The sequence below is a fragment of the Labeo rohita genome, chromosome 19, assembly GCF_022985175.1.
Source record: "Labeo rohita strain BAU-BD-2019 chromosome 19, IGBB_LRoh.1.0, whole genome shotgun sequence".
NCBI lineage: Eukaryota > Metazoa > Chordata > Actinopteri > Cypriniformes > Cyprinidae > Labeo > Labeo rohita.
The window spans coordinates 10,537,737-10,561,002 of NC_066887.1; the positions used below are offsets into that span (position 1 = coordinate 10,537,737).

At 37.3% G+C, this 23,266-nt stretch overlaps 1 protein-coding gene across 3 annotated transcripts in view; it reads left to right on the forward strand.

Moving 5' to 3' along the window:
• The first annotated feature begins 1,602 nt into the window (after positions 1-1,602).
• The window catches only part of fam49al (family with sequence similarity 49 member A, like), a 35,473-nt gene continuing 13,809 nt past the window's right edge, over positions 1,603-23,266 (forward strand). The window contains exons 1-3 of one of the 3 annotated variants that reach the window (XM_051136508.1): positions 1,603-1,955; positions 14,640-14,732; positions 18,350-18,430. In XM_051136508.1, coding sequence (XP_050992465.1) covers positions 18,361-18,430 — 70 coding nt within the window. In that variant the 5' untranslated portion in view covers positions 1,603-1,955; positions 14,640-14,732; positions 18,350-18,360. Of the gene's footprint in view, positions 1,956-14,639; positions 14,733-14,810; positions 15,907-18,343; positions 18,431-18,830; positions 18,911-23,266 lie in introns of those variants that run through there. The other 2 variants (XM_051136509.1, XM_051136507.1) reach the window with 2 other exon arrangements.

Here is a 23,266-nt window from a genome sequence, read left to right on the forward strand (position 1 = left end):
GTAATTAATGACAGAATTTTCATTTTTGGGTCAACTATCCCTTTAACTACTTGCATTTAAATCAATCATTTGGTACAATGCACTTATTGTCTACATACAATAAGTATGTAGTTTTTACATTACAATCATAATTTAGTTCCTTACCCGTATCCCACCTCAATACCGGCAGAAGTGTTTTGCAATACAATATGAACACAATAAGTACATTGTACATGTGTATATATATATTTTTTTATGTAAGCACATATTAGTTAAGGCCACCTAATATAAAGTGGGACCAGTTTCACAAATAATTGCAAAGAAATGGCAAGTAACACATTAAATTAAACATAAAATTGTGCAGCACAGGCTCATGAAAATACATGCCTCTATATACATTTCTCCAACACTGTAATTAAATACCTTACAGCACATTTCATGGCAGTTTCAAAGTGAAATGTCTAGAGAGGGGCACGTATTGAACGTGTTGTAGTGCCAGTGGCACATTTTTATTACGTTGGTACAGGCACATATTGCTACATTTTTATTATGCTGCTCGAGGTACGTATTGCGGCTGTTCAGAATTCAAATATCCAGGGAGTGTCACTAAAGTTCAATGCTCTATTGTGTTGGAAATATCCCTTACACCAAACCCAACCCTAAACCTCCCGATAGCGCTAACAAATGCAAAAGTGATATAAAAATGCATTTGTTGATGTATTGGTGCTATTTTAACTTCCTTATGCAGACTTGAGCTGTTTTGTCGAAACCGTAGTTTCATGGGGTTCATACCGGAGCTCTTCATCACTCATATGCAACGCCATATTGTGTGAGCTATTGAGAAAACCGGCTGAATTAGAAAACTTGTATATATGAATGTATATTTGATGACAGTGTTCAAAAAAATTTGGTTTTCAAATCGCGCAGTATGTTAAAATTGTTTTGAGGTCATAATATTCTACAATTAATTTTGTGAAAATGAGGCTTTAGTAATCAAAACTCCTGTAAATTATTGTGTGAAAAGGGATAAAAGTTGAATAATGTTCACTTTAACTGGAAATCGCAGTGATTTATACATATAGAAATATATATATAGGCACGTATTTCCAATGAGCCTGTGTTGAACTTTTTACAGTCTACTGTTATTTCAAAAACCAGTGCCCTGGTTTGCTTGGATTTAGGATGCGTTTTACTGTACATCTGAAGAGATTTTCATACCTTCCCTCAACATCACTCCTGTGCTAGTCTACATGGCTGGATATCTTCATGTATACGTCAGTGTATGAATGCTGTGACCACCACAAACAATAGCTATCCTGGCCACTTAAACATGCCTCATTTCACCTCACCCCATCGCCACCGCGACTCATCGCCTTCTCGGAGGGGCCACATCCATGTCACCCACCACCACACACACCTGCTGTTGTACCCTGAAAGAGAAGGGTTAAATCCCCCCACCCTTATACACACAAACAAACACGGCGCTCGTGCAAACGGTCCGCTCGCATACTCGCACACCCCCCCCACCCCAGTCCTACACCAGCAGTCAGTTTTTAGTTAGGGGGAGGGGGTGTGAAGGGGAGAGGCTAGCGGAGGTCTTTGTGAGAGCGAGAAAGAGAGAGAGGAACAGAGCGTTCTATTTCTCATAGATGAGCAGCTGCTAGGCAGGACTGTCTTGAAAGCAGAGAGACAGTGAGAGAGACCATTTGGTGCCTGAATGTGAGCGAGTGAGCGAGGGAGAGAGAGAGAGAGGGACGCACACACACAGCGTGAGCTTGTGGTTTAAGCAGACACTAGCCGTGCGTTTAGGGAAACCCACAGTCTCAGCTCCGTGGGATAAAGGAGTGTTGTTTCTGGCCCTGCTCTTTTCCCCCTTTTTATTCTGTTTTGTTTTTATTCCCTCCATCCTTTCTCTTCTTCCTTTCGCCTGTGGAAAGAGCTGGACCGCTGTTACCTCCCTGAAACACGCCAAGCCGGTAAGCGGGCACGCTAACTACTTCTGTTTCCTGCTTTTTTTTTGTCTGTCAGCCTTGTTGAATTTCATTTCTGCTTCATTCATTCTAATTGCTCGGGTAGAGAGAGAGGTATGGTTGATGTGCTAGCACGATGCTGATGCTGTACCGGCATCCGTCGCAGCCGGCTGGGTGCGGAAGAAGAAAAAGCGAGGGATTGGAGGAGAGAGGGAAAAGGGGTGTTCTACTTTCTCAACCCCACGATCGGTCAACTGGGGCTCGTCCTCTTTCACTGCAGCACATGGCAGCTTTTACACACACTGACACACAAACATACAACACTTCAGTTGCATTACACACACAAGTCTGCTTTAGTAAAGCTAATTAACGCACCTATTATCCTAATCAATAAACATCCTCTCACTTTATCTTAGATGCATATGGAGTGCTTTTATAGGTGCACTGTACAAGCATTTTCTTTCTCTTGATCTTCACAGAAATTACATTTTATTCCCAGGTGACATTTGCACAGGCATTCAGCGCAAACGCTAAACCACACAGGGCTAATTAGGCTGCATGCGGTTGTATGTGTGTACGCTTGTGCATTGTTGTAGCTAAAAACATGTAGCATGTAAAGGCTGAGAGAAATGAATGAAACCATGAATGGAGAGACGAACCACTCCTTTTTTCGGTCCTCGCTCGCTCTTGTGTACATGGGAGAGGAAATTCACACCTGAGGGGGGAAGACAGAGGTGGATGTGTGAATGAAGCCCTAAAATTTGGTCATACATGTCAGGATATGAATGCTTTTGGTTGCCAGATCCCCTGACATGTCAGGTTGGGTGGCTACAAAATCTGTCATTTACTGTTTATGAATTTGCAAGGGTGGCGAGGTTTTGTGTTTTAGGCATTATATGAAATCATTGTTCCTTGCACAAGCACAAAAGACTAGTCAAAATGACTGTGATGGCCATTAAAATGCAAGCAAATAGCAAAAACTGAGTGCGTATTGTGAAAATGAAAATGATTTTTAAACAAAAAAAGTTTTGAATGTTGTGAATTGTATCAGCACCATATATATAAATCGCTGTCAGTTTATGACAAATGTATGCTTTACCTTTATATAATATCAGTCTAAGGCTGAAAATGTATTTACTTGTCTGTTGCTAGGACACTCCCTTTGAACATTTTATACGAGGCCTCTGATTGGCTGCAGCCAATGATGCAAGTTTCTCACCCCAAATCTTTCCCCTTCGCCCATGGAAACATGCCTGTCTGCATTTCTTCCTTTCCACCTCTCTACCTCTGTGTCAGAGACCGTCTGAACCTCGTCTCCATCCTGCATCTCTCTATCCCTTTGCCCTTCTTTGTTACAATCAGGTTAGATGGATAAAGCCGACTGTTTTCTCTTTGTTCCTATTTCAGATATATTGTATAAATGGCAGAGGAAAGACAAAGCATTAAAGTTCAGCCGGTCATTTTCATTGTTGCTCTTAGCTGATTTGTGGATTCTGGCCCTGTGCTGGTGGCAGTGACTCTGACCCCCACCTTCCACATTAGCTGTATATATGTGCTGTACTGTAAGTGGGTCAGGGTAGAGAGTGTGGCATGTCATGTGTGTCTCAGGGAAGTGGCCTGAAGCTGGACAGTCATAGAGCGTGGGAATCAGGAGAGGAGGGGGGGCTGAAATGTCTTTGCTAACCTTGGGACAAGCTTTCACCATCACTGCTGCAGCTTGACCCATACGTGCATTATAATGCATATGTATCAAGCTCAAGGGCTGAATAATGTGCAGAGCACCAAGAACTTCCTTTTGTGGGACTTAAAGGGAGAGTTCAGCCAAAAATGAAAAAAAAAATTTGACATCAATTATGTTGTTTATTCTCTAGGGCATTTCTAGCCTTTCATCACAAGTGTGACATAGCAATGAAGTCATTTTTTGAATACTGTTTTGGATTCAAATGGATATAAATAGTCTCTACCTGCAGTACAGAGTCATTCACAAGCCAAAAGTGCAATATAGAGCTGCTTCGTCATTGGACGAACAATAGCAGACAACTGGAAGTTTTGTTTTCTACAATGGAAAACTAAATTGTGTGTCTTATAAAAAATCCTGTTAATATTTCAGTGTGAGAAACCAACAAACGATCAAGTGTAAGAGTAAATGAATCAATCCGAATGAATCAAAATGAATCACAAACAACTTCAGACCTTTTTGCAAACTTGTTTGACTGGTTAGATTAAAAGAGTGAGTCATTTGTGAATCTGGCATTACTAGTTCTGATTCTAAATCGCTAAAAACACTATTGTGATATTATCAGAAAAATTATTCTCAAGTTGGTATACAATGATCTTCATTGACATGTGACCCTGGATCACAAAACCAGTCTTAAGTAGCACGGATATATTTGTAGCAATAGCCAACTTGTATGGGTCAAAATCATACATTTTTCTTTTATGCCAAAAATCATTTGGATATTAAGTAAATATTATGCTCCATGAAGATATTTTGTGAATTTCCTAACATAAATATATAAAAACTTAATTTTTGATTAATAATATGCATTGCTAATAACTTCATTTGGACAACTTTTTGTTTATTTTTTTGGCACCCTCAGATTACAGATTTTCAAATAGTTGTATCTCAGCCAAATACTGTCCATTCCTAACAAACCATACATTAATGAAAAGCTCTTTATTCAGCTTTCAGATTATGTATAAATCTCAATCTCAAAAAACTGACCCTTATGACTGGTTTTGTGGTCCAGTGTCACATATAAGGATTTATCAATAATACTTATATGATATAGTGACGCCCCTGGTCGCTCCAAATTTGAATGACATTTTATCTTCTGCAAAACACAAGAGAAGATATTTTTAAGAATGTTTGAGTCAGGCAACCACTGACTTTCATTGTGTAGACAAAAAAACATTTTTCAAACATTTTTTATCTTCTTTGTGTACGTGCAATGATACATGACCTCAAAGGAATACCTTGCTCTGCGATATTCAGCTTGGTGCCATTTATCTCCATGTGAGTGCTGACATCTTTTATGAAAGGCCTAATGGATTAAAACTGAAACCTCAGTAAAAAGCGGGGCTAATTTTAAACAACCTGATAATACCAATGAATCAAATCTAACCAAATCCAGTCAACTGATAACCTGTGTGCTATGAAATCACTGGATTAATGTCTACACCACTAACTTAAGTTCAAAAGACACTTTGAATCAAAAGATGAGGGATTACAAAGCCATTGTAAAATGTAAAAAAACACATACTATTTTTAATAGCTTGTCTGATCCCCCCTTAAAGTCCCTTTAATGACTTACAAGAAGAATATCACCAATTTTGCCAATGGACCTTATGGCATATTAATGAAGCTTCAAAAGGAAGCTTAAAAATTTGTCTCACTAAACGAGGTCAGGCGTTCTATCAAACTTTCTTTAACGCCTATAATTAATTGAATGAATTTGCAACTTCATTTACCCTCAATGTGTTTAACCGTAAGGAACGTAATTGTGATTGATTTAGCCATTTTTTACGATCAGTGTCTCGCTTCAAGTGCATTTTGGCTCTAATCCTTCAAATAAATTAAACTCCATTTTCTTACGTACACACAGAAAGTAGCTATACAACAACAGCTGTCAGAGGGCTACAGATACTATATTAGGTCACAGTGACCTGCGTCCACATTTTGATTTCCAACAGGCGAGAGCAACGGCTGAGACAGCGCTATGTGAGACGGTATGTCTATCTGCATCCATAGCATGTAGAGGCCAGACACTTTACACTGCTGCAGACTCATAGATCTCTTTCAGAAGGACAATGATGTGTCTAGATGACAGTGGATTGTCTCTGAGACCATTTATGCTTTTGCATGCATTTTATGATCAGCACATTTGGAAATATGAGAAATTTGCAGAGGTACTGTATGTCCAAATCTCAAGTGAAACATCTTGGATAAATTCTAAGCTTCAACTAGTGTCACGTAACAAACAGAATAGCAAAAATGACTGTTTTCGGACAGGTTTTCCCAAACGGCTCATTCACACTATTGGGGAAATGAGAACTAGACTGCTGTAGGATTAAAACAAGACGGAGACTTTTGTTTGGCAGACATCAGTGGACCAAAGGCAAAGTAAGTGATGGTAGCGCTGATACCCCGATTCTCATCTCCTCTTATCTGTCTATCTGCCTTGCAAAATCAGACCAGTGAGAGCAGGAAAGTTGCTGCCAGACATCCCACCAAACGCTTTGATGAGCAATCAGAAGCTTGAGGAGCAAGTTAACACAAACCCAAATATCCTCGCTCCAAAGACAAGTTTTTAAACTGGGTCATGCTGAAATTTCCATTAGTTATGGGTATCAAAAGCCTCCTTATGATCGAGCTGTGCATCCAACCACACTCTTTTTTGGTGGAAATTTTTCTGTCACTTAGTAAAGGGCAAATAAAATAGCCAAAATGCACTGAGTACATTACATCACAGAAGTATATGACCCAGACTGCATTAAATAAGGTTCTCTTGAAGTTGAGGACAAACATTTGTTTTGTGCAATAAACTTGGCTCAGTAAAAAACACTTAATACAAACTAGGAAAAGCCAACATATTAATAACAAATGCCAAGTTCTGCCATGAAACGGTGCAGGCTGATGGGTCATTATTGCAATCTCATGATATTCACAGCGGTAAACTACTTGGCACAAGCTGAATGGTTCATGTTGCATATGCAGCCAATGACTTGCTGCTTTACATTTAAATGGCTGGTTAACATTCACTAGAGCATCAGCTTTCAGAGTTTCTCTGAAACCCTCCACCTCCCCAGCTCCACCTGTGTAGATCTGCTATGGGTTAATATATGTGACCCAGGACCACAAATCCAGTCATAAGTGTCATTTATTTATTTTTTAAATTGATCTGAATTGATCTGAAAGCTGAATAAATACACTTTCCATTCATGTATTGTTTGTTAGGATAAGGCAATATTTGGCCGAGATACAACTATTTGAAAATCTAGAATTAAAAAAAAAAATCGAAATATTGAGAAAATCGCCTTTAAAGTTGTCCAAATGAAGTGCTTAGCAATGCATACTGCTAATCAAAAATTAAGTTTTGATATATTTACAGTAGAAAATTCACAAAATATTTTAATGGAACATGATCTTTACTTAATAACCTAGTGATTTTTGGCATAAAAGACAAAAGACCCATACAAATGTATTTTTGGCTACTGCTACAAATATACCCATGCTACTTAACACTGGTTTTGTGGTTCAGGGTCACATATAGGTTACTTGTGCAGCAGCATTATGTCTCAAATACTGTAAATGTCTTAAATACTTTATTAATACTTTGTACATTAACACTGTCATATTACCATGCAAAATTTTTCAGAGAGTTAGAAATATCAATGCTTCCTTTATGTACATTTTTGTATTAAATTATAAAACATTTTGGCAAGGCAATTTGATTTAAAAGGCTAATTTTGGTAATGTTTACATGTGCATTCGCTAACTGCAATAGTTACCATGAACTAACAATGAAAACTATTTATTTATTAAATATTTATTTATCTTACCTGTATAGAATATTCATTTTAACATTTACTAATACATTGTTAAAATCAAACATAATGTCCGCAGACATAGCATATTTTACAAACATGTTCATATTATTGTATTATTTAATGAACCTGAGCTAACATGAACTAACAGCGAACAGCTGTATTTTTAATAACTTACATTAATAAAGATGAATAAATACTGTAACAAATACATTGCTCATTGTTAATGCTAATGTTAGTTAACGCATTAACTGTTAATGTTAACTAATGGGACCTTACTGTAAAAAGTGTGGTGGTGAATTAATAATAATAATAATAATAATAATACTGATGTGAAGGTTTTGATTTTTATAGACATTTTTGTGCACTTTCATACAAAAATCGGCATTTGATCTTTGGCGTAAATCTGCATCTTAAAGCAAAGTCATCTGAGAATCACTACTTTAGGAATCATATTTTCTCCAAGCTGTTTTGAATGTTGCAAAGACCTTTTGATTAGATCATGGCTTGATAAAAGGACCAACATAGTTGGTCACTTACAAGTGTTTTGGGTGCTGGTCCTCAGGATGGGATGCTAGAGTGCTGACGTCCCAGAAAGACATCCTCAGTCCACTAGCTAGACCGACCAGCTTAACAGCTTGAAGCAGCTGTAAATTCATGTTGGTCTTTCCAGAGCAGTTCTGAACTAAGACATCAGACACAGACTTGAACTAAGACATCAGACAAAGACGTGTGATGGGAAATTTATTCCAAGGAGACTGCAAGCGTTCTTGCTATATTTAGCACCTGGTTTTGGTCCCTGACCTTGAGCAGGTGCGTTCCACACGGGGAGTGAGAAAACCAGAGAAATGGGTGAAACAGACCCAAACTGGCAGGTAAACCTCAGTGCAATGTGGTTTGCTTGATGACCGGCCAGAATGGCTCAGTCACACACCAGTGGCAGTAGGGTCTTTTGTTTTCCCATCAGAAAGAGGGGAAGACAGCGACACCAGAACACACAGGACACGTGTCTGAGTGAAAATGGTCATTCTCTTAATGATGCTTTCCTGGCTCTCAGGGGATGTTATGGTTTTTAAAAACAAGAGATAAAAATGAGCCTGAGGGTAGAATTTGGTTATTATAGATCTGGATATTTTTGCTGTATTTCCATTAAGGAGACAATGAAGCAAAAAACTGGAATCAAAAATCCATTTACCCATTCCTAACTGTTCGTTTGATGTTAGCTCATTGTTTGCATTGTGTTTTGCTAATAAGGTTCTAAAAAAAATAATTCATTGGAAAATTTCAAAATCTAAAGCTTTATAATTAATTCCATTTATCAAAAGGAATGAACAAAACGATGAGATATTCTCCGCGATCAAGACTTTTGTCTCCCGTCAGCCCTTGAGCAAAGACACACAATGCTAATTTGCAATTGCCCTACGCGCTATTCTCCGGTCTCAGCCTTTTTTCTTCCAGCGCCGTGGATGGAGAGAGCATGGGGGAGGGGTGGCGGTGGAGAATTGTTCCCTTTTTTCTCTCCCCTCTTCCCGGCTCCTGCACTAGCATGTTTTGTTATTTTCCAATACTGGTGTAGGTGACAAGGGGCCGATGATGGCCGAGCATCCTCAACCCTGTCAGCTGTAGCATTGGATTTCCATTCATTCGCATCAACTGGCACTGACGCTGCCATCTCCTATCAAGCCCAGCGGCGAGCCTGCTGTCAATACCCATTTCTCTTTGAGGACCTGCCATGCTAGGCTAATGCTATCTCCACACACTGTGGAAACTATAATGATGCTCATTAAAAAAGTTGGACTTGTCAGACAGGAAGTGAGAGGGATAGGCAGAGTGAAAAAGAAAAGAGAATAATCACTATTATTATTCCCTGACTTCCCTTGTGAAATAGAAGCACACTTAAATGCATAGTTCACCCAAAAATGAAAATTCTGATATTAATGACTCACCCTCATGTCGTTCCAAACCCATAAGACCTTTGTTTATCTTCAGAACACAAATTGAGATATTTTTGATGAAATCCAAGAGCTTTCTGATCCTGCATAGACAGCAACGCAACTAAAATGTTCAAGGCCAGGAAAGGTAGTAAGGACACTGTTAAAATAGTACGACATCAGTGTTTTAACCATAATGTTATGGAGCTATGAGAAAACCTTTTGTGTGCAAAGAAAACAAAAACTATTTTCAAAGAAAATTTCTTCTCTATATAACATACTCAACGATGCAACAATTTCTTGATTCTGTTCTAACATTCAATAAAAAAAAAAAAAAATCCTCGATTAAATTTTGCCCGTGTCATTATGATTATATATATATATGATTCAATTAAATGAATATATGCAATGTAGGTTTAATATATGCGGTTTATTTACATGCGTGTAGGTCTCAAATGTACAGTAAATGCTGCTACACAAACTCCATTTCTGCATGTTGTTGTGAGTTTGGGTTTATTATAATGTTCATCTGGGAACGCAATGTGTGCTATTTAATCAGATTTGTAAGGTAAATCATACAAATCTACGCAAAAACACAACTTTGTTCAATAAAACCATATGATTACTTCCTTTTGATACTTTATTTGAACTAATTATTATTGCCTCATTGCTGTTATATATGTATTTTAAGTCATTTTAAAGGCTATTGTTTACTTAGGTCTATTTAGGTCTATTTATTATGTATTCTATATATATATATATATATATATATATATATATATATATATATATAGATAGATAGATAGATAGATAGATAGATACACTGACCAAAATTATAAACACAACACTTGTTTTTGCCCCCATTGTTCATGAGCTAAATTCAAAGATCTAAGACTTTTTCTATGTACACAAAAGGCCTATTGCTATCAAATATTGTTTACAAATCTGTCTAAAACTGTGTTAGTGAGCACTTCTCACAGGTGTGGCATATCAAGATGTTGATTAGACAGCATGATTATTGCACAGGTGTGCCTTAGGCTGGCCACAATAAAAGGCCACTCTAAAATGTACAACATTGACATTGGCAAACCGTTCACCCACACGACACCATACACACTGTCTGCCATCTGCCCTGTACAGTGAAAACCGAGATTCATCCGTGAAGAGAACACCTCTCTTTTTTCATTTTAATAACACATTTAATTCAACTCAATTCAATTCAATTCAAATTTATTTGTATAGCGCTTTTCACGATACATATCGTTGCAAAGCAACTTTACACCAAATTGACATTTTTACAATATATGTAGTAGTAGCTTAATTGCTTTTATTTTTGTTTACATCGCAGTGTTTAAAAACAACAAAATACGCTAGGGCTGGGTAAACAAAAAAATAAAAAATAAATAAAAAATTGATTTCTCGATTTTAATAGATTCTCATTTTAATGAACCAATATCGATTCTTAAATCCAAATCGATCTTTTGGTCTATGCTGTTTTCAGTTGAAGAATGAACAGTACACAGTGCGCCTTCCTTCCAATAAATAGCAACAGGCTAGGCTTTGTGTTACTTTTGATATGAAACAAATTTTGTCTGTTTCATTGCGAAATTCAAGCAATAAATACCATTTTGGCGCTCTTTAATGTGGCGTAATAGATTGTTGTAGCTTCTGTGTACTTGCCTGTGTGAAATCAAACACCTAGGAAAACATTCATGAGTTTCTTTTTTGTTCTGTATCCCGTGCTCTGCTGCCAGACTGGAGCACACTCACCACTAACTGGACAGGGGTGGGAATTACAGCTACAATTTACAATAGATCACCCTCAGTGTAATCTGTCAAAGTGACGGACGGCCTTCAAATTTTTCAACAATTTTTAACTGACAATTTTCAGTTAACGCAACCTCTATTGGATATATATATCCAATTACTTGATGAATCGCCAGAATAATCGACAGATTACTCGATTACCAAAATAATTGTTAGTGACAGCCCTAATACTCAATATACCTTTTTTTTTTTTTACACGGGGGTTTCTCTGCCTGAGGATAAAGAGTTTGTGGAAAATGTCAGAATTTTGCACAGTTTGACTGAGTTTAACAAAACTTGACAACAAAACTGAAAAAGCTTTTTGTTTATTGTTCATTTCTCTCCATACACTTTCATTCTTCTTTGAAAGAAATCTGTGCTTTTAAAACATGCTTGTATGATGTTTTAAGTATATTAAGGAGCCATTTTTTGATGAAGGCAGGTAGAATAATGTGGGCTAGTTTATCTCATACCATATACAGTATAATATTTAAATCATAAATAAAAGATGTGCTCTTCTAAAGGTACATTATGATCAAACAGGTGCCTCATTCAAGGTTAATAATGTGTTGGCTTAGAGGCTTTTTCTCTAGTTTGACTAATTTGCAAACAGTATTTTTACATACTTAAAAACCTATTCACATTAGGTCTGAATGTTCATTGTGACAATATTTTAAATAGAAAAATTGGACCTACTCACGTATTTACATTTATTCATTTGGTAGATGCTTTTATTCAAAGTGACTTACAAATGAGGAACATCAGAAGCAATTTATCATAAGAGCCTACAATATTTGCAGAACACCAATGTGTTTTTTATGTACCCTCTCAAAAAATGTGCATAAATTGAACCTTTATGAGTAAAACAGCTTGGCACTATGGCAGTACCCTTAAAGCGTCAAAAATGAATCTTATTTAACCCTAAAAGCCTCAAGGTAGTTCCTCAATATTACTCTAAAGTACAAAGAGCAGATAAGGTACAAAGTTATCCCTTTAAGGGCACTACTCCAGTGGCTAGTTGTCGTACCCCTAATTTTGGACATTTTTTCCTTAAAGTGTAGAGCAGTTTGGTTAAAAACTGAACAATAGATGAGATTTCAGTTTTTCAGGTTATGTTTCATGAGCTGCTGACTCTAAAACAGAGGTGTGTTTTCATTAAAAAGCCTCTTTGTAGAGTAGAGAACAGTGTAGAGTCTATTCTCACTAATTTCTGTTTAAAAAAACGAAAATAAAGGTGGCATTAGTGCAAATGGAACTATAAAAGGGATTTAAACGGCATAAAACAACTTTAAAAGCCTTCTGTAAAGAGTGAATGGAGAGGAGAACATCTGTTCCAGTTTCTCAGAGAGCTCTTCATTGTAATGCAAGTCTTTTAGATAAAGTCCTTTTGAAGTGACCGTGTCCTGGCAGAGCATTGTTAGGATGTTGCTGGCAAAAGGTCAAAGTTCATTAAGAAATGCTTGACCTTGTGTTTTGTTCACTGTGACATGAACATCAGTCAGACCTACATTGTACAAATCATTACAACTTTATCCTTTGACATTTAAACACTCTTTTTCTTTATGGGGTGGACAGGTTTGATCTATGCTCTAGGTATGGTCTCAAAGACGTTTGTTTGTCCCTGGTGACCGTGGATGACCCTGTCCTCCGCACGGTCAATAAGTCTGAAATCCCTTAACGCTGCAGTGATTTCAGCTGCAGGTCATATACTGCTGAACTATACTGAAACTCCACAGCATGCATTCATGCTTTAAATATTACTAGTTACTTCAGTAAAAAAAAAAAAAACATGGTTATACACTAATAATTATACTTTTTGAATGAAATGAATACTTTTTTAGCATTAAATTGATTGAAAGTGGCAGCAAAGACATTTATGATCTCCAAGAATTCTATTCAAAACCAGTCTTAAGTACCACGGTATATTTGTAGCAACAGTCAAAAATACATTATATGGGTCAAAATTATTTTTTTTTGCCAAAAAATCATTAGGATATTAAGCAAAGATTATGTTCCATGAAGATATTTTGTAAGTTCCCTACCGTAAATATACCAAAACTTAATTTTTGATTAGTAATATGCATTGCTGTTTTGCACATTCAGATTCCAGCTTTCAGATAGTTGTGTCTCGGACAAATACTGTCCTATCCTAACAAACCATACATCCATACATCAATGGAAAGCTTATTTATTCAGCTTTCAGATGATGTATAAATCTAAATTTAAAAAAAAAATGACCCTTATGACTGGTTTTGTGGTCCAGGGTCACATTTATCAAAGAATCCTGATAAAAGTATCCTGGGTTTCACAAAAATATTAAGCAGCACAACTGTTTTCCACTCTGATAATAATAAGTTTCTCAAGCACCAAATCTGCATATTAGAATGATTCCTGAAGAATCATATTTTAAAATTCTATTTTTTTATTTAAATTCAGTGTATTTTAGTATCATTGAGATCCTATTATTATTATTTTTAATATTTAGAATCATTTTTTAAATTTTCCATGTCCATTTCCATTTTAAAATTTTATTAATTTTGTTATTTTGTTGTCTTTTTGTCATTTTTAGTTCGTTTTTTAAGATATCTGTAGTTATTTCCATTGTTGGTGTGGTAAATGATCCCCAGATGTTATTCTAGACGGAGAAGGATAATATCAGTCATAAAGCCACTGCAGTGAGCAGATCGCTTTGTGTGCTGCATGATGCTGCACACTGCCTCAGATTTACGAGGGACATTGCCGCATAATGCACTGAGCTAACTATTTACATGCCTCCTTATTTGGAGGCTGATACCGGATGTGTGTGATGATAGATTGGTGGCCAGCAGTGCCACTCAAGAACTGAATCAGATTGTGACCTGTCGATGTATATCATGAATCCCTCCCCAGAGGTTTATCACATTATTGTCTGCCAGACTGACTGGAGACATCGGACATCAAAATTCACTTTTACATGATGTTCGCATATAACCTCCTAAAACCTAAACAGCCAAGTAGTATGATGTCATAATGCTCAGGCCCCGCCCACAACCTCTGAGGGACTGTTCCATATTAGCATCTTTCCACCCTCAGCCAGTTGTACGCTGTCCACCATTTTCTCCGCGCTCAAGCAGCTGAAGTGACAAAAAAGTCTTGCAAGCAATGCAGGTGTTTTGTAGTTGGGTGTATCATTTAAAGAGACGCACTGAAATGGGTCGCTGTGAACAGAGCTGTTTTTGACAAGGTAAAAAGGGTGTTGTTTTACACGATCATTGAGGAATCATACCAACTTGTGGAAAATGGGCATCCTTATTGCTAAGCTAAATTTTGGCTGGAAAAATGCCCCTGTCTTCTTGTTCACATTCTGAGCTTTTTATCTGAAGTAAGTTAATCTGGCCCTCTCTTTATTTCTCATTCTTTCTCTCAGGTAGCGGAGGCTGATGCTGTGATACTGCAGGATAAATATACAGGCTCTCATTTGATGCAGTGAAGTGCTCTGTGAGGAAAATCGCAAGCAAAGGTATGGACCAAAAACAATGCAGCCCTATTCGCCAAGCCATATGGCACCATGTGTGAAAAAAAAAGATGTGAAAATACAAGACAAAAAAAAGTGTCTGAAAGCAACTGCATTCTGTCTGCCCACTTTGTGATGGCGCAGAATTTCTCATTGGTTTCAGCACAAACAGCAGAGTCACAACTCCAATCAAAAATAGAATATGAACAGATGCCTTGCAGAAACATTCATAGATATTAGTTTCTATCTTTGAAGCCGTGCTTATTTAGCACAGTCTGCCATTCATCTCTTTATGCAGTAATGAAACCAACAGATATTTGAGACAAATGCTTTAGTGTTAAAGTTATGCAACATCCTGGATGTGACGTTATAATAAATATGCATTTCCCTAGTCAGGTTTGGACTAGTCTGAGCGGATCAGAGAGGGACAGTGTGATATTGCTGTGTAAGCACACGTTTTTGCTCTAGTTTCAATCTCAGACGGTTGCAATCCATTTTTGGTCGGCCCAACAAGCTGCCACCAGGGTCACTTCCTTATAACTAAGTACACTGGGGCTCTGTTCTCAATATTTAGTTCTACAAAGTCTGCTTTAATGATTTTCCTTTTTTCAGTTTAGCCCTAAGATAAATATCAAAGATCATTATAAACCAGAAAATAGCAAAAACTACAAAAGATTGGGTGCTTTCTTTTACTGCAGAGCACAAATCGATGACTGTGATATTCTAAATTCAGCAGAGGACACTTTTCGCACACAGGAAACTGCATCTAGATAGCTCAAGCTACCGGTAAACCCCTGCATAAGCCGCCAGTTCTTTAACCTCTCACCCTAAACCAAGCATGCGTATACAGTGGTAACAGAGAGAAACGGTTTCACCAGGCTCTTTTAAATTAAGCCCTGCCTTTAAATAGCAGTCAGAAAAAGAGAAGTGTGAAAAGAGCAGAGCGATGCTGAACGCAGAGCTGCAGAGGGGACCGTTGGTAAGGCTGAGAGGGTTCCTGTGGGGCTGTACGGCACCAGCCGCATTAAGACGGACTCTTCACAGCTGGGTTCAGGGACAGCTCTGGAGGAGGAGTACAGCAGAAGAACAGACTCAGATAGAAGTGGAAAACTGAGAGGACTAGCACAGTGAGGCTTCATTAAGGGAAGTCAGAAGAAGGAAGGCAAACATTTGTTGGCTGGTAAGTAAAGGACAGTCATATATGTCAAGCTGATTGTTTTTTGTTGACGTGACAGATACGGAAGATTAATTATTGGTTGACAGTGGAACTGAGATTTATGTGAGAGTTTCTGTTGGAATGAGGCACAATGGATAATGATTAAACAGATAGATAGATAGACTGACAGACAGACAGACAGTTAGATATGATAGACAGACAGACAGACGTAGAGAGATTTAGACAGACATACAAACAATTAAATAGGCAGATAGACAGACAGACATTTAGAGAGACAGACATGGACAGACAGTTAGACAGACAGACAGACAGACAGTTAGACAGACATGCAGACAGCTAGACAGACAGTTAGACAGACATAGACAGACAGACAGACAGTTAGACAGACATGCAGACAGCTAGACAGACAATTAGACATAGACAGACAGACAGACAGACAGACAGTTAGACAGACATAGACAGACATGCAGACAGCTAGACAGACAGTTAGACATAGACAGACAGACAGACAGACAGTTAGACAGACATAGACAGACAGGCAGACTTAGAGAAACAGATAGAAACAGATAGACAGACATACAGACAGTTAGACATAGACACTTAGAAAGACAAACAGACTTAGATAGACAGTTATATAGTTTAGACTAGGATTTTGCAAACAGACAGTTAGACATAGACACAGACAGTTAGATAAGAAAGACAGACAGTTAGACAGACAGACATAGATTGATAGACAGGCAGACAGACGGAGATAGAGTTAGACATAGACATACAGACAATTAAATACGCAGATAGACAGACAGACAGTTAGACAGACAGTGAGACAGACAGACAGGCAGATTTAGATAGAGAAACAGATAGAAACAGATAGATAGATAGATAGATAGACAGATGGACAGACAGACAGACCGTTATATAGTTTAGACTAGGATTTGGTTGGTAGCTGATGAAAGCCTCAGATAGAGAGAGAGAGAACAGGCGGGAGAGGCAATGTGGTCCAGCCATGGAAACAGGGCTCTACTGGTGGTTGCCAGGAGACAGGCAGAGGGGGATATATTGCCTCTTAAGTGATAAACAGGCTGAGAGGAGCCATCTTTGCGTTGTGTGCCATAAGCGAAGGATATGGCTTGAAATGAAAGATTTAGAAGCCTAGATATGAAACAGCCAGATTCTTATTTCAAACACTGCCAATATGCACATTACATCTCTTGGGAAATGGCATGATAGGTTATGTGTTATCATCAGTGCCATGATAATCCAGCTGTTTTATTTCTTAAATGAATCTAGATGTCCAGAATTATTTCTCTAATGCACGCTATTCCCAAGATTGCCAACTGCAGTTAATATTTAGTGCATGCAAACTGATTTAACAAACAAATGCTGATGCTGATGATACAACATTATGTTGCACCATCAAAACGCAATGCAATAAAACAAGAAGCAAGTAAAAATGTTATCTATGCAAATCAGAGCTTTTGTCCAAACCAGCAGTAAACCAGTGTTTCAGTGAACCAATTGGGCTACACTGTTGCCGCGGGTTGAAGTGACCCCAATAATGTCATATTTAGCCCCTGAAATACGAATTAACCAGGGGAATCCTGACAAAAACAAACATGTATTTTATCCCCGGAACATGATTGGACTAGTTTTGGGCTAGTTTTGAGTAGCAATTGGGCGGATTTTGTTGTGAAAACCTGGCAACCCAGCAGTGAATGCCACAGACAAGTGGACATTTTGTCAATCATTTTGTTTCTGGTTGAGCTGGTTAGCCCCACCCACAGCAAAATCTCACTGGTCCAAAATACCACTTCACGTAATTGATTAAAAATGTGTTACAGCATTTTCGATTTCAGTATGAACAGTCAGATTTGCTATAAACGCTGAGTCACAGCCGGTTAGTACAGGCAGACCTCAGCTATGCGCTTTTACACATGGTTAGTATGAGTTAATTTAACGTGACCATGCCATTATAGTACGTTACTGTACATTTCAAATCACACAATGCTAAATCACCACCAAAAGGTGTTTGTCCCTGCTTGTGTGGTTTGTGTCATGATCACAGAGTTATTTTAGCTCATTTTCCTGTACTATATTCAAATGCTGCATTGCAGAAAAAAACAGACTAACATTATATTAACATCTTCAAAGGCGTGCGTTAATTTTATGACACTGCTATAATGAAGACAAATTTGGAAGTCCCCACAAGAAAAACTGTATTACAGCAAGGTTACAGCATTCAGTGTTTTGTCAGAATGATTATTTTGTTGAATTATTTCAGACACAAACAGCCTTTTCATTGCAATCTACCCCATCATTTTCTACAACATATGACAACATTCAGTGTTTTTTGCAGTGAAAATACACACTGACAGTCTAGGATTCTTGCTAATGAGCATCATCTAGGTTATATTTCTTTGTACTGTATGTATTTGTCTTCCTTGCCCAGGTTTGCCGGCCATGGGGAACCTCATTAAGGTCCTTGGCAAGGATTTAGAGAACTGTCCTCATTTTTTCCTGGATTTCGAAAGTAAGTGTTCCGCTGGTGTACGGTGTGTGTACATGTGCTCAGATGTGTGTATGTGTGTGTGTGATTGGAGATGGAGGTATCAGGGTTGGAGCAGGTGTAGAAGCATCCTCTAGGTGGATTAAGACAGACTGAAGTTTTTTTGTTTTTGAAAACTGTTTCTTTGTGCTCTCTTCACGATTCTGTTCATTCGAGTCCATATAAAGAGAGTAGAAAGAAGGAGTTTGAAGTGTGACCATATGTGAGCATATCAACATCACCCGAGAAAGTCCATCCCACACCCTATACGCCCCGATCCCCATCCCAGACTGCACGCACATTCACACAAACACACACCCAACACCAGACACACGCCTGCCACACCTCCCATGACCCACACGCTTCTCCCTTCTCTCTGTTCCAGGGGGATCATGGGAAATCTCCTGAAACTGCTGGCTTGCACCGATCTTGAGCATGGCCCAATAGTTTTCCTTGACTTTGAACGTGAGACCATCAGCTTCTTATGTTTTGAGTTTGCTTTTCTTTCCCTTTTGATCACGGTTCCTCCTCATTCGCTGTCCTCTACATTTTCACTTCCTTCTCTCCGCCATCCCTCTGTTTGTGCATCAATGCCTGGCATTCAAAGGTTTTTCGGTGACCTCGATTTGCGACGTGACTTTTTTTGTGCTCATCTCCAGGTCGGCTGTGATTCGCTGAGCTAAAGGTCGTCGTACGAATGCCATGCTTTTTTTTTTAGCAGTTAGAGTGGGATGGAAAACATAATCACATAACACTTAACTTATCTCCTCTTTTTCGCCCAAACCTTTGCAGATTTGTAAAGTGTGTTGGCTCCATAATCTGTTCCTGTGTGTCCTTGTGCATCTGGATGTGTGTGTGTGTGTGTGAATGCATTATTAACCAGTCTGAGGATTTAAGGAAGTGGGAATGGAAGCTGCCTATTGAAAGGGGAGCCTCAATTTCCTTTTTCTCTGATGTCGTGTTCCCTTTTAACCCTTACCTAAGCACTTCTCTCCCTCCTGAGTAATCCTTCCTTTTATGACACCTCTAACAGCTACATGCCTAACATCTCCTTTTTTATGGAGGAAATAAAACTCCTGTACCTCAAGTGTGAGAACCCGGAAGACTTAGAGCGGTTGTTGTCCAGTCATAAAATGTAGGCTGTCCTTCCTCTGAGAATATTTGAATTGGTTGGAGACGTTCTGGAAGTGACACAAGACATACAGTAAAATGCATTTGTCTGTAATTTATTATAGGGTCAATGACATGATTTCATTTTCTTCCAAATATATTGATCTCAATACACCTCTTGTATGATGGACATCTTTACAATTTCTAATTGCAGTTTCTTTTTGGTTTGTTTGTTTGTTTGTTTGTTTGTTTAATTTTTTTTTTAATAAATGTAAACAATGTTGAAAATGATAATTGTTAACATGCATTTAAGGTGTAAGTAAAATATCTAAAATTACTTTTCTTGATGGTTACACCACATGACACTTAAAAAAACAAATTAAAAAGTATAACTGCTTTTTTATGTGGAAAATGTCTCTGTAGTATAATTGTTATGACATCATAATAAGGAAAAAGTCTCATTAATGACAAGTAATCCCTAAAATAGTAAGAATAATAATCTTTAATTATTTCTTAAGAGGCAGTAAGACATATTTATTTTAAATTATTTTATATTTTGAAAAATATAATATAATTGGTGTGCACAACATGTTCTTATAAGACAAAAAAGCATAAAATAATAAGAAGAAATAATATCATAGTGATGACCAGTGTAAACTCTTGTAACATTTCAGTTTCTTAAAAATAAATTTTAAAAACATTTTAAAGGCAGAAAGTTTAGTTCAGGTTGTCAAACAAAAACAAAAAAAAGAAAAGAAAACAACAACAACAATAATAATAATAATAATAATAATAATAATAACAATAATAATAATCATTATCATCTTTATTTCTTAAAAAGCAGTAAGACCTGTTTATTTTACATTGTTTAATATTATTAATAAAATATATTATAATTGGTGTAAACAACGTACACTCTCATGACATTTAAGTTTTTTTAAATTATCAGATAATTTGACAATTTAAAGGCAGAAAGTTTAGTTTGGATAGTCAAACTAAAAAAAAAGTAAGTAAGTAAGTAAGTTAATAAATAAATGTGTGTTATAGTGTTTATATATAATATATATATATATAATGTCTCAGTAGTTTAATTGTTCTGAGATCATAATAAGGTCTCATTATTGACGTAATCTCTAAAATAAATAAATAAATTAATTATCTTTCATTGTTTCTTAAAAATCAGTAACACGGTTCATTTAAAATTATTTTGTATTATTAATAAAATACATTACAGTTGGTCTAAACAACATTTTGGCATAAGTCAACTATAAAAATCTAAAAACTTAAGATCTAAAAATAATATCACAGTGACCCATGACCCATGTAGACTCTCATAACATAAAAGTTTCTTTAAAACACAAAGATAATTTGATATTTTGAAGGCAGAATGTTTAGTACAGGCATTCAAACTGAAAAAATAAAAATAAAATAAGTAATAATAAAAAGAAAAGTTATATATATATCATCAATCATTCTCAAAAAATGTTGAAATTAATAAATATTACTCACATGCCTTTAGGGTTTAAGAAAAATATCTAAAAGTACTTCTCTTGATGATTACACCACATGACATTCTTACCTGTCATTGACCTTATAGCAGAATTTGCATAACATAAATAATATCAAAATATTTATTACAACAAGCAAAAGAATTGGACAACAGCCGCTCTCCCGTTCTGTACTTTGTGATTTTGTGACAGCGAAACAATGATCACCTGTGTTACACCACACTGGTTTACATTTCCTCAGTTCTGAAACGGGGTTAGTGTGCCACTAATGGCATTCATAAAAATTCAATATCTCAAACACAAGACAAAATGGCACAGAAACAGGCTTTGAGAACAAGATCAGATCAGTTTTACTGAAGAACTAATACATGTGATTAACCAAAAGGTGCGCGAAAGAGAAAGCAAACATTATGCTGCTGTAGCACTGACACCCATTTTCACAGACTCGGTTCTTTGAACATCACAGGCAGGATGAGCAAACAGACCTAGAGGTGACATGACTGGGAGGAGCCACTGGCAATTACACTGAAGCGTAGAGTGTGTGTTTGTTTGCACTGAAGCATGTTTGCTCAGCTGATAGCACAAACAGCTATGTGTGTATTCAGTCAAATGCTGACAGAGAAAATGCATCAAGAACCTCTGATAGGGTTAACTGCTTCTATATACATTACACCCCCTCTGTTTGCATGCAGGATAAGAGAGTCCGCTTGTAAATCAGACAGAGATGCCCGCGTCACACAGATCACTTACCATACAGAGGCTCGGGACGACTAGAAATCTGATCTAGCAAAGACTAAAATGCCTCCCGCTGCAGTTTTAACACTGCATACACTGTGTAAAAGTGTAAACATTTTTTATTGGCATCTTGATGGATTTATTTCTTACAAACACACAGCTTTTCATTTTACAAGACATTAAAGGAGAACTCCACTTCCAGAACAACAATTCACAAATAATTTACTCACCCACTTGTCATTTAAGATGTTCATGTCTTTCTGTCTTCAGTAGTGAAGAAATTATGGTTTTTGAGGAAAGAATTTTTTCAGGATTTTTCTTGATATAATGGACTTCATTGGTGCCCCAGTTTTGAACTTCCAAAATGCAGCTTCAAAGGGCTCTAAATGATCCCAGCCGAGGAAGAAGGGTCTTATCTAGCAAAACAATCGTCATTTTTTTCGGAAAACAAAACTTTAGACTTTTTAAGCACAAAAGCTTGTGTAGCACAGGCTCTGGGATGCACGTTCACAACGCTACGTACTATTGAATCACGTCGAAAGGTCACACGGAACTACAGACCCATTGTTTACACAGCGAACGCACAAAGACTAAGGAAGTGCAAGTAAGTCAAACACTGTTTACAAACAAAAAGGTACAAAGATGTCCTCCTCTCAAGTTGTAGGAGAAAATAAGAGTACACAGACAATGAACTTACGTGATTCGTAGTAATGATGGGAAGTTCGGATCATTTTACCGACTCGGACCTTTGAGTCTCATTCAGCAAAATGAACGAATCTTTTTTCGAGTCATTTCGTTCATTTTAGCATAATATAATTAAAATGTTACGTGTTATTTCCCTAACACATCTACTGCTTACACAAACGTTGATCACACTACAAACAAGACAAAACTGTAATGCTATAAGAAACAGAAAAGATTAATTCATTGTTTACCTGGGTCTTTAGTCTATGATTAGCTCACCTCACCTCTTATCTGACAAGTTTTTAGGTTTGAGCTGTTCGTTCATCATGTGACAGCCCCATATAATGAGCGAACGACTCAAAAAACCCGAAGACTAGAAACAGGTGAATTCCAATACAGAACCTGATAGGATGTTGCGCATGCGTGACTGAACAAATTACTCCCCGAGATGACTCGTTCTTCCCGAGTCACATTGAAGATTCGTTCAAAATGAAAGAATCGTTCAAGAACGACTCATTGCTAATTCGTAGAATTGTGGACGCGCATCCCAGAGCCTGTGCTACATGAGATTTTGTGCTTAAAAAGTATACAAATTTTCATTTTTCACAAAAAATTACAGATCGTTTCGCTAGATAAGAACCTTCTTTCTTGGCCGGGATCATTTAGAGCCCTTTGGATCTCCATTTAAACTGCATATTGGAAGTTTAAAATTGGGGCACCAATGAAGTCCATTATATGGAGAAAAATCCTGAAATGTTTTCCTCAAAAACCATAATTTCTTTAT